We start from the raw sequence: 12,363 nt of genomic DNA on the forward strand, positions 1-12,363 counted from the left end.
GTGTTCCTGCTATTTAAATGGTGTGTCTGAAATGTTAAATCAGTTATTCAAGCTGATTATATTAACATTAACATTCTACAGTTTTACATTTCTGAAATATCTTAAATAATACACCAAATGAATGTCTCTATTCATGGCTTCAGGGAAAATCATCATTGAATCACACTAATAGATCACTCATTACTTCTTAAACAGCCCTAGAATGAGGAAACCGTGTCATTTGTGGACTTTGATGTCAGATGTATTGATAGAATCTTCATGTAAAATTAAACATTAACTTTTCTTGCTTGAGCCTCTTGTAAGTGATACGAGTCTCATGTCATGCTATCCCCCCAGGGGTCTAAATGACTTTTTGTAAAACAAACATGCAACAAACCAATTAATAAGAATACAAATGCTAAAATGTGTTTTATTTTGAAAGTCAGAAATAATTAAATTAATCTTATATTACACTCATATGATATACATTTATACCATGTATTTATATTAAATACCACCTTCTCTTGTACTAGACAAAAACATTACAGTAAAAAAGAGAAAAAATTGCAATTTTGGGGACATGGTCGTGATGCAACGGTTTGATTTGATCATAGTCTAGACAAATAGTTAAGAATAAATGTTTTTGACAGGTAAACATTGTTACGTGTACTAGAAAATGGCAGACATCTTAAACAAAGGGACTTGCTAAGTTCAATTTCTTTTGGCTTTGTGAAAATACTTCTAGGACATGAAAAACCATTTTAGCCATCGATCTTAAAGTCAAGCTCAAAACAATGGAAATGAATCTGTAGCAAAAATATACTTTATTATCTGTCTGCACAAGAGAGCATACAGGGAGGAAGAGTATTGAATATGTTATGAGGAGGAACTCTGTAATCCTTAAACATTCCTTGACCCTAAAACACTTTTGTGCAGACATTTTTAATTTCTTCTGGCCTTTTAACCAAAGAAGCCATGGAAAAAGACGCAGACGGCGAGGAGTATGATGGCATTAGCATTAACCACGTTTCTCCATATAGGTTTCTCTGACGTATCGGTGAGCTTCATCTGTAGCGCCGCTTCTTCCTCTTTAGTGAGTTTAGGGGCGTTGCCCTGATCAAATCCACAGAACCAGTTGTAAGCTTTCTTGAAACAGCCCGGTTCCTCACGTTCTTCTGTGATATCAAGAGAGAAATGCCACCAGCTGTTATCAGTTGCTGATAAAATATTAATCAATTGTAATAAAAAATAATCGATGTGCACTACGTGATTTACACAAATACGACATCATTCTTTGTTTTTAGAACAGCACTCTTATCAGATAATCACGAACCATCTGACACGTATTGCCCATTACACTGGCAAGTACTATTGGCAGCTCCAATCGAACTGGCTGGATGCCACACGATTTCTGGTAGTCGAGCTGTCAGACCGCTTAAACAAAAGGTACGAGCTAATTGTTTTTCTGCTGGTATCAAATTTTTTTGATAACCCCTAAACAATAAATACAAACATTGTGACCAGATCCTCTATATATGACAGGAGACGTAATCCGGATACCTTTAAAACCTTTGTTTTCGTGTCTCCATGCACTTCGTCCACATCAGTACTCAGCACTTGTTAAAGGAGTCTACCTTCATCTCTACCCCTAAATCTAATAGAAATTATGTCTCAGGAAACAACAACGAAGGTTTGTACTTCTATAAGTTGCGTTTCACTACTGTATGTCTATCGACAGAGTCTAGATATTGAGTTATCATTTGAATATTTGGCATTTACAATCACAAGTCAGTCTCCTTTGTTTATAATACTGGTTTATCGTTCCCCTAAAATTAATAAGAAATTTCTATCAGATTTGTGTAAACTTCTGACAGTTGCATCCGTCCAATCTGCTGCTATGCTGGGATTTCAATATTCATGTTTATAACGATACTATTCATGCTCGTGAGCTCTTGTCTGTTTTTGGTTGTTTTAATGTGAAGCAACATTTCAATTTTCCAACTCATGTGCTTGGTCATACACTGGATTTGATTTGGTCCACTGGCATTGATAGTGCTGCCTTAAAAGGCTCTGAATAGGTATTTCAGATCGTAAACTAATAAAATGTTCCTGTCCTTCTTACACCTCAGAGTGTGTTGTGAAATCCATAGTTCATTATCATTCATGGAAGTCAGATGACCTGCTGTAATCTTTCCAGAGCTGAAGACATTAGTCTTCTATAGTTCTTTCGCTGTTTTGGAACAATTTGCTCCCTTAAAATCTAGATCTGTCCCATCCTTGGTTCACCTCTGAGCGCAGGGCAATGAAAACCAAGGGCCGAAGGCTAGAAAGGAATTATACAAAAACTGGCCTCCCTGTCCACTCCTTGGCATATAGAGGACACATTTAACAGTACAGGCTAGCGCTCAATGCAGCTCGTTCTTCTTATCTCTCTACATTCATTAAAAATTCCAAAAGGCAGAGAACTTTATTTACTACGATCAAAAAATGAACTCAGACAAACTATCTCAAATTTAACTCTCGCAAAACTGAGATAATTCTGATTGACTCTAAAGCTCAAACCTCTAAGCTATCTGGACAACTGGGGGTTCTCATTGATTCCACTCATTTAATGATCACATTGGTAAAGTGGTGAAAATTGCTTTTTTCCACCAACGTAACATCTCTCGTGTACGATCCGGTCACAGTCAGCGAGATGTTGAAACTGTCATACATGTCTCTGTCACATCTCTATTAGACTACTGTAATGAACTCCTCTCTGGTCTCTCTGCTAAAAACATCAAGCGATTACAATCTCTGCAGCTCACCTGATCCTCTATCACCTCCGCTGGCTTCCGGTTTCTAATTCTCCTTTATAAAGCTCCTCATAACCTTCGTCCCACATATTTCTCTGACTTACTAAGGATTACGATCTTCCGGGGTAGGTTTGTAAGTCTGATAACTATGGTAGCCGAGTCATTTAGTGCTGTGGCGCCAAGATTGTGGAATGATCTGCCTCAAGCATTCTCCATTCTCTCCTTCAAAAACTTCTTAAAAACTGAATATTACACCTTAGTTCTTGATCTGTGATTTTTTTTTCTTCATCTGACCTCTGTACTTGATGTTAATGTTTATTTGGTTTTGCCCTTATATTGACTTTGGAATGCGACCTTGGGTTTTGGAACGGCGTTATATAAAAACAAATTATTATTATGATTATGTAATGCCATCATTTGCATTTAGCAGGTATGCATCATTTACTGTAGTGGACTGTATGATGTATGCCAATATACCTTCAGTTTCCATAGAGCTTGAGTCTTGACCTCCAGTCCAGTCATCATCTTCTAGATCGATTCTTTCTTCAGTGCTGTTCCTCAAACTCCAACAAAGCCTGTACAGCTGTGAGAAAACAAGAGGCCAAAGAATAAAGGACCACATGAGGGTCAATGTACAGTAATAGTGGATATAAAAACATTAAAAACAACCAATAACTGAAGTGCAGCTGTACTCATTTTGATCGAAATGCAATGTGCGTTTGTTACAGATAAGTTATTAAAAAGAATATTTCAGTTAAAAAAATTAAATCAGGGAAAAAGTGTGAACAATTTAACCTACTGACTGCTATTAATACGTAACTATTGTTGTTTGTCATTTCAAACTAAAGGATTTTCCATGTATGGAATTTAACTAATATTTAACCTGGAATATTCCTTAAAGAAATCCTCCAATAAAACCTCAACGCATCACATTACATTTTTACAGATTTCCTATTTTGTAAATAGTGCTTTTTATAAATAGTGATACTGCAATCATAGTGTTACTGTAATGAACTGTCATGATACATTTAATTCTTGATAGTGATTGATCAATGTTTTTAATGAACTGACGAAAATAACAAAAAAGTATAAATAATAATAAAAAATATGTACCTGTCTGATCAAGAATTACACTGTAAACATCAATAACTTGGCAAATGACCATGGTATAAGTGGGATAATCCACAGAGGTGGATGCAAAGAACCACCTGACGCAAAACAGTGACTCCCTTACTTCTCACTGTCATTCTTAAACCTGATGTACAAATCCAGTTGTTGAGGAAATAGAAAAAACGTTGTACTTCCTTACTTTGTTTCAATCTCATGTCATTTAAAGCATGTTAAATATTGTGTTGTCAAAGTCGACAAGCATTTGTAATACTTTTTACTGGTCACATATTTCCAAAACCCAGTAAAAAACCTAAATTAAAAAAATGCATTTCCCGATAAACGGTTTTAGAAGGACAGCAGCGATATGTACTGTAGTGTGTTTTTATTGGCTATAAATTGGTTGTACAGGTTTACTCAGGATTTGTTAAAATCAGAACTTACGTGCTTGTCGTCAATAGGTTTGGTCATCAAGGAGATGCATAATATGGCGAGACAGGATACACCGAAGAGTATGATGGCAAAATAGAGGTAGTGCACACCGCAAATGATGGTAGGACAGTTACTGGGTTGCACGCAGCTGCCGGTGCCGTAGACGAACTCGGTTATCATGCGTGAAAGACCCACCAACAGGCCAAAACACAACCCATAGAAAGCACCCTGTGAGGGAAGAGCAACATCAGTCAATGCATGCCAAGAAAACCAAGTATCATAAAGAGCATTAAATAGAAACTGTAGTTAGAAAAAGAATACGACAAAAATAAAGATGTAAAAATAACTGAAGCGCTTAAAATGACGGTATGGGACGGTAATAAAGTTGCATTTACTGTACATCAACCAAAAATATTTACATTTACACATTTGGCAGACACTTCTATCCAAAGAGACTTACATTGCATTATACTATATAAATATGTGTAATTACAGTGTCTTACAGTATTACCGTCATAACAATGGGAATACAAGAATCATCCTTGAAAACGTCCCAAAAAATAAGAACCAAAGCTATAAATCATGACCAACATCAAATTTGACTCACTGCTTCATTGACTCGCTTGCAGAAAATGGCCAGTGTGAAGACGGCAGCGATGGGTGGAGCCAAATAACTGGTAATGGACTGAATGTAGTCAAAGAGCTGCCCGCTCTGTGCAGACTGCACGATTGGGATCCATGCAATACTCACGCCTATAAGAGCCAGCATAAATAACCTACAAACATAAATCAAACCAAATCAAGCTTGTGCCTGTTCACCTTTTCACACCCTTTCCAACGCTGTTAATGGGCAACATGCAAAGCTGCTCATAAAGATCAAATGGACATATTTATACACGTACCTGCCAGCAATCATGAGCTCCTTTTCTTTGGCCTTGGGCCGCATTTTGGTGTAGATGTCCATGGTGAAGAGAGTACTGGCGCTGTTGAAGATGGACGTGAGAGAACTCATCAAAGAGGCCAGCATGACGGATAGCATCAATCCTCTGAGACCTTCACAGACAGAAGAATAAATCAACCCATATGATAAACCAACTGAAATAATTTAAATAACCCAAAGTAGAAATATCATGAAATCTTTACCGTTTGGCATCAAGTCCACCACCAGTTTGGGATAAGCAATATTCGTGCAGCCCACACTGGTTCCACAATAGCGCTGACACTCTTCTGGATCCACACACGCAATCACATCTGATATAAACAAGAGAACATCACACTTTATATTTTTCATGCATGTGTCAGAAGTTCATTGTAGATTATGCCATACATGTTAAAAATGGCGTCTACCACCATTTATTTTCCCAGATGTACATTCCCAGCAAGCATTGTGGTAGTTTGTCTCACCTGTGTACAAGACTCGGCTGATCATGCCAGGGAAAACCATAAGAAACATGGGCAGAAGTTTGAGATAACCACACAAGATACAACCAGCTTTTACGTGAGACAAGTTCTTGGCGGACAGACAGCGCTGCACGATAACCTGAAACAAAAGCGAGTATTCGTGTAAATATACGCAATCCACTCTTCATGATATTTGTACTTACAAAATAAGTAATCATTATGAAATTAAGAATCTTAGTTCAGAATCAATACACTTAAAACTATCTGTTCAAAATGCAATGAGCGACACCCATAAGCCCTTGTGCCTAGATTTTTGATGGTTTATGTTTGATGAAAGAATAAAAATGAATGGGGCATTTAAAAAGTTAAAAAAAGGATCCATTACAGAAATTGTAATGGTTTCCATTAAAATACCATTATGAGCTTTTTCCATTCATACATTTCTATAGTGTGTTTTTTGCATTATTCCAATAGGATTTAATATCCCAGCAATATAATCGATCACACACTAGTAGAACAATTACAGTTTCCATTAAAACCAAAGCAAATCAATTTAAAACCATTCTTAAAACTTATTTAATGGTTTCTATTGTTTTTTTTCAGCGGGGATAGCATCCAATTCCAATGGTTTCAATTAAAATACCATTATGAATTAATTTTGTGCTGTGTTTTCTGCATTATTCCAATAGATTTGTATGGTGTTTTATAAGTTCCCATATACCACCAATAGAATCCATAACATATCAGTAAACACCATTATTTGTTTCCATTAAAACCAAAACAAATATAATTATAATCCGTAAATAAAAAAGGTTCTTATGTGTTTTAGGCAGGGTTCTGTTGTTTTTTCAGCAGGGCTGTTCGGGTGCTTCATATTTTCTTTAGCACCCCGTTCAACATTTTATTTCTCTCCACAATAATCAAGAAAAAGGTCAAAAATGTATTTTTATATCTATTTCTGTGAATCAAGATTATGCAGTGACTGACATAGAGCCAAATGTTAGTGTGTATGGGCATATTGTACTGTAGGTAACATAATCCTAAATGCACAGATGAAAGCTATCAAATAATGAATGCATTGCAAGAGATGATCACACTATATTAAATGGATCAATACCTGATCGGTGCACCAGTACCAGGCGGCCTGGATAGTGAGACCGAAAATGAGGCCAGGCCAGGGTAGATCTCCCTTGATGGGGTCTCTGAAAATGTGAAATGAGTCTGCGCGGGGCGTGTAGCACTGTGAACTGATGTTTGGGTTGATCACTGACGGGATCGCGTTCATGTACAGTTCCTTAAAGTTCTCGTAGCCTCCAACCTTATCGAACGCTGTCAGATTAACACAAAACAAGGTGAACTTTCATGAGGCCATAAAGGATTATTCAGTATGTACTGTTTAAAGCAACACTATAGTCTAAAAGAGATAGTTCACACCAAAAAAATCATTTATTCACCCTTATGTGGTTCATACATGTTTAAAATGACATGAGAGTGAAAAAAGCTGTGTCCACGCCTTTTCAGCGCTACGTTTCGCTGCGTGTCTTTAGTAAATACAGACAGTCGTTTCTTTACGCCAACAGGGGTGTTTGCGGTGGCTGATGGTAAATCTGGCCCTGTATTAACTTGAAGGGACTTACCAAAACCCATAAGAATAAATGATCCCACAACCATGATGATGGTCTGTAGGGTGTCTGTATAGATCACTGCAGCTAGTCCACCTGTAGAGAAAAGATCGAATGTTTCGTCCTTTAAAAACATGAGAAAAGTGTGAATAAAAGTATTATACAGACGCTATGAATAATGTACAGCCCGTACAGCAATATACTTCTTAGTTAATGGACTGTTCAGCATGTAAATATGAAATAGTCTTGTCTTTCTTGCATGTATATAACAATTCACTGTATAGTCCCTAGTGTAGAGGTGACTAAAAACAAGACGCATGTGTGATACTACATGTGACACACGCTGTGTGTCAATCACAAAACAGCTGTAATTCAGCATTTATATTTAAGCCTATAAAACCCAACAGCACACAATATGAAAATTAAATTTTTTTGCACTGTAATTCCTACATAAAATGCAAATCTATGTTATACTTTCAGCTTGGAATCGTGCCAACTTGAATTGCACTGCAAACCCGAAATTTTTTTCCCCCGAGAAACAAATCTGACTGAGACAATAAACTGAGATAAACCTCTTATACAACTGACCATCAGGATAACTTACGCTTAAAGTCACAATTCATATGGCTTCCATGCTGATCACGTATTGTCAGGATGGGCAGTGTAGCCGTGACACGCTACAACAAGAATCACCACGATGTCCCTACAACCTTAAAAAGTTGGACCTTATTCCATGGTGTAGTTTAAGCGTGCCTATAAAAATCAATTCAGCGTCTCTGAATCGATCTAAAACAAATAAACCCTTGAAAGGTTTTCTAAGAATGAAACAAAAAGGGTGTAACGCTGCAATAATCTATAAGAAAGAAAAACATCCGTTTGACGTACATTGGGGCGAGTGTTGTTGTTGTCACACCTTTGGTTTAGTCTGAAAACCCTAATTTTTGTGTTTGAACAAAAATATTTTAAAGCAAAAAAGCTATTAAACATACACACTTATAAATGTGACAACTTACCCCTCACCTGCTATTTATGAATGAGATGTATACAATGTGCATGCATGCAATACAGTTTTCCTCTGTGCTGAACTCACCTGTTACTGTATACAGTGCTGTAATGAGCAGCAAAAGAAACACAGCCAGATAAATGTTGAGTCCCAAAGCCTGGTTTATAAATATGGCTCCCGCAAACATATCTGCCTGAGACGGGGAAAAACACTTTAGATTGACTACACATGGTAATAAAAGGCATTTTAAAATGGACAATGACCACCATATCAGGTCTGCTATCAGACTTGTCGTGTTTAGTTAAGATTTAATGTCAACATTATCGACAGAGGACTGGAAATAAAGCAGATTATTGTGAAACTGATTTTTCAATTCATGGCTATTAAATAACAGATATGATATGGGCAAACATTACAGTACAACAACTGTTACCCATTTCATTTATTTTTAAGCAAACATTCCTGTTTTTACTTTTATTTTATTTGAAATGCAAAATACTTTCGCAATGCATTTTGTCATCTATAATAAAGTAAGTTTATTAAGGTGTTGTTCAATAAAGCGACAGGGATTTTGAACTCACAGAGATTTTGGTGAACACATAGAGACACAGGGAAAGCACAGAGAGGTAGATACGGATACGCTGTCCGCCAAACCGTTTCTTCAGATATTCGGGCATGGTCACCACCTGACAACCAGACAACATGTTTTTCACCAGATAACAAGTAAATGGCCATAACAATATACCGTATGTGATTGTAAAGTTTGAGATAAATAACTGCAAACTTGGTGTATCCAAGCAATACTGCGGTTTAACATGATTTGTACCAAAACAGATGAAAAAGCCTACCCCAGCCTTTATGTACACGGGCACAAAGAGCCATCCCAGAATTATCACGACAACAAGAGCCTGGATAAAAAAGAATCAAAAATAGGTTTGCAATTGCGGCATACTGGGTATATAATGTCGGGTCTATCAAAGATGTTCATCAATAAATTAACATAATATTTGTGCATATATACTGTCAGTATATATACTGCCATCGATGCTTACTGTTTGGAATATCAGTAGTTATTTTAATCAGGGCTGGAAAAAGGGGGAAATGTGAGGGGACGGACTCCAGGGAGTTCATTTCGAGATGGAACAGAGTTCCACTTAAAAATGTAGAGAACTTTCATCTTTTACCCTCATAATAGCCTCTTAACAAATATGCAAATGTCATGCATAAATGAAGTGAGATCTATATTTTAACTATGTTTAAAAAATATGCCCTGATCTAGAGTCCCCATGAATCGTGGATAATGTCAGCACTGATTGTAATCATATTTATAATAATGTTGTAATAATGTTGTTAAAACAACATATAATATCATTATAATTGCAGTCCAATGATTCCTTTTATTCATTTATGTGTTAAGAATTTTTGCTATACAATAAAATTGGTCATTCTTTACTTGCAATGTGATCTCCTTATAAATGCTAAATACTTTTTTTAATCAAACATATCCATGTAAACATATTCCTCAGTCATCCCAAAGAACATCTGAAGAACCCACATATGGTTCTAAATGGCACTTCCCCAATGATAACCAGCCTAGAACCACTTTTAGTGCTATAAAGCACCATTTTTTAGAGTGTTTAAAATGTGCCAGCCTTTTAACATACATTCCACTCGAATCCTCCGATGGCAATACCAGCAGCAGCTCCAGTCCCTGCTATTCCTACAAAATGGCCACTTCCAATGTTACTCGCAAAGAGTGAAGCTCCAATCTGAAAAAGTTAAGAGAATTAAGAACAATCTAATAGAAATAGGCCTAAAAAAGGCCTCTAACCCAAAAGGAACTTGTGATCAGCAAGGATTCTGGGAATTTTCTGTGACCAAACATTTCAAGAGTCTTGAGAATACATTAACTCTGTCTACTGTTTGACTATATCTGGCAACGCAATCGCTGTAATGATAAGCTATGAAAACAGCTTCTTCTCTACATTTGGATGTGTAATAATAATTATTACAACAATGAACTTTGTAATAACAATAAAATAAAGGCACATTTCCAAAGCGTGACTACAGATCAATAAAAATTGATAAAAATTGTCTCCAGATCAAGTGCTCAAGGTTCTATTGAATAATGGAGTACACCTTGCATCAAAATCAGACTTTGTTCACCCAACCAGTTCAGGGTTACCATGAATAGCATGGGCTAGTAAAATGACATAACAGTTAACGTCATGATCATGCCATATAATGTGTAGCTATCACATTCAAATATTTTTTCTTGGACAGCAGAACACAACACGTTAAGTAACATCAAAATAGGAATCTGGTGGATTTAGTCCATCGATCAATATTCATAATTCAATTTCTTCCATTTCGAATATAATTGAAAGTATTAAAATTGCGTGTTTAAGGATTCTTCACTTTTCTTCATCCAGGAAGAGATTATTTTCTTACCGGCCACCACACCATACTTCTGCCAGCCAAAAAAAATCCCCCTACGGTGGCTCGGTTGGTCCTCACCATTGCCTTAAACAGACAAAAAGTACATTTTGAAAAGTTGATAGATTGGTGATTAAAGGATTGTGTTATATTATGAAATATGTTTGTGCATTTTGTCGAAAGATTTATTAATTTATTGTCCCTTGTTATAATTATTTCAACCTAAAATCCTCAATAATTTCTCATTTCTTCACTGTTTTGCACAACAGTGTTTTATCAATTTATAGGTTTTGTTACTGTAAAGCCAAGAATTGGAGCCGATGCATTTTTTGTCACATCACAATATAATTTATCATTTTAATATGTATTAGTTTAATAATAAATACTTTATTAAATACATTTAATTCCTTAAAAATAACAGTGCTTCTCTCTCAAAAGTTATCTCATGCAGCTTTTGCACTTTTACACGTTAAAGCAAGGTTAACAATTCACAAATCTTGGGAAAAGAGTAAAATGTTTTACAGGTGGATAGGAAGAACTGACCACTCACCCATACTCCCACAGCCAGAACCACTAAAAAATATATGATAATCACAGAGATGTCTGCTGGATTGTTAATCGCTATGGTGCCGTTATACTGATCATTTCGGAGGAAGGAAAATCCAAAATAATCTTCACCCATCTTGATGCCGTTTCAGGGGGGCAAGGTGCCACCACGCAGCGTCCCTTCTGACACGAGTCTGATGGTAAAAATACCTGGGGCACTCGCTTTCACCTGCAGAGGTGCAGCTGTGCGTGCATGCACAAACAACCGGCTATATATGCGAGTCATGGTTATGGGTGTGAACTCGCAGTTAGTTATAAAAGTGTGTTTCTGCCTAAGAGCTGTAAGAAGAGATTGTCTCTGAAGAGATCAGAGATTGGGATCATTAATGAATAACTTGTCTGGACGTTTAGGGTTCCCGTAAAGTCTGAGAACCACGAATGTCCACATCACTTGCATCTTGAAAATTGCTTTTATTGAGATTGAGATGCTTGCTTGTATATTTATGAGTGGAATATGTGTGGAAAGTGACAAGGATTTCAGAAAGACCTCCATCACAATTTTTGTTGTACTGTAGATGTTAAAAGAAAAGAAGAGAAAATTCTGACAAAATGATTGGCATATAGGAGGAGTGTGTAATGTCCGTTCTAAGGTCAACACAAGAGGCGAGACAGTCTGAACTCAAGAAGGAATACAGAGTACCAGTTTTTTCCAAATGGGCATCAAATTCTCAATGAATCAAAAGAATGCCTGTCAAGTTCTGTACAGAGCTGTTAGGATTTATCAATGGCAATTCTGGATATACTGTACGTCTGGCTATACTGTATGTAACAGTTCTGGATATAGGTTTTTTCAACCTGATTTACTCTCGGAAACATAAATAAAAAATGTTCTGGCTAACATTTCTATCAGAATCTCTGAATTGCTACTTTTGAATGACTGTCAATAGAGAAAGATGCTTTTCGTCCCCATACACACACGTCGAAGGTCACTATATCAAAAGAGCAACTGAGATTGTCAACACTATGTTCTTAGGTGAAACAA

The 12,363-nt window shown here is 36.6% G+C and overlaps 1 protein-coding gene across 1 annotated transcript; it reads right to left on the reverse strand.

The window, feature by feature from the left end:
- Positions 1-393: 393 nt before the first annotated feature.
- Positions 394-11,598, reverse strand: slc5a1 (solute carrier family 5 member 1). The gene is made up of 15 exons (XM_079447862.1): positions 11,326-11,598; positions 10,791-10,862; positions 10,004-10,108; positions 9,188-9,247; positions 8,921-9,025; positions 8,427-8,532; positions 7,352-7,432; positions 6,832-7,043; positions 5,718-5,853; positions 5,457-5,564; positions 5,216-5,366; positions 4,921-5,089; positions 4,326-4,541; positions 3,252-3,357; positions 394-1,154 (listed from the first exon to the last, which is right to left on the reverse strand). Exons 1-15 carry the CDS (start codon positions 11,455-11,457, stop codon positions 940-942), a joined length of 1,974 nt encoding a protein of 657 aa, XP_079303988.1. The 5' UTR covers positions 11,458-11,598; the 3' UTR covers positions 394-939.
- Between the last annotated feature and the right edge of the window lie 765 nt (positions 11,599-12,363).

The sequence above is a fragment of the Barbatula barbatula genome, assembly GCF_947034865.1.
Source record: "Barbatula barbatula genome assembly, chromosome: 24".
Lineage (NCBI taxonomy): Eukaryota > Metazoa > Chordata > Actinopteri > Cypriniformes > Nemacheilidae > Barbatula > Barbatula barbatula.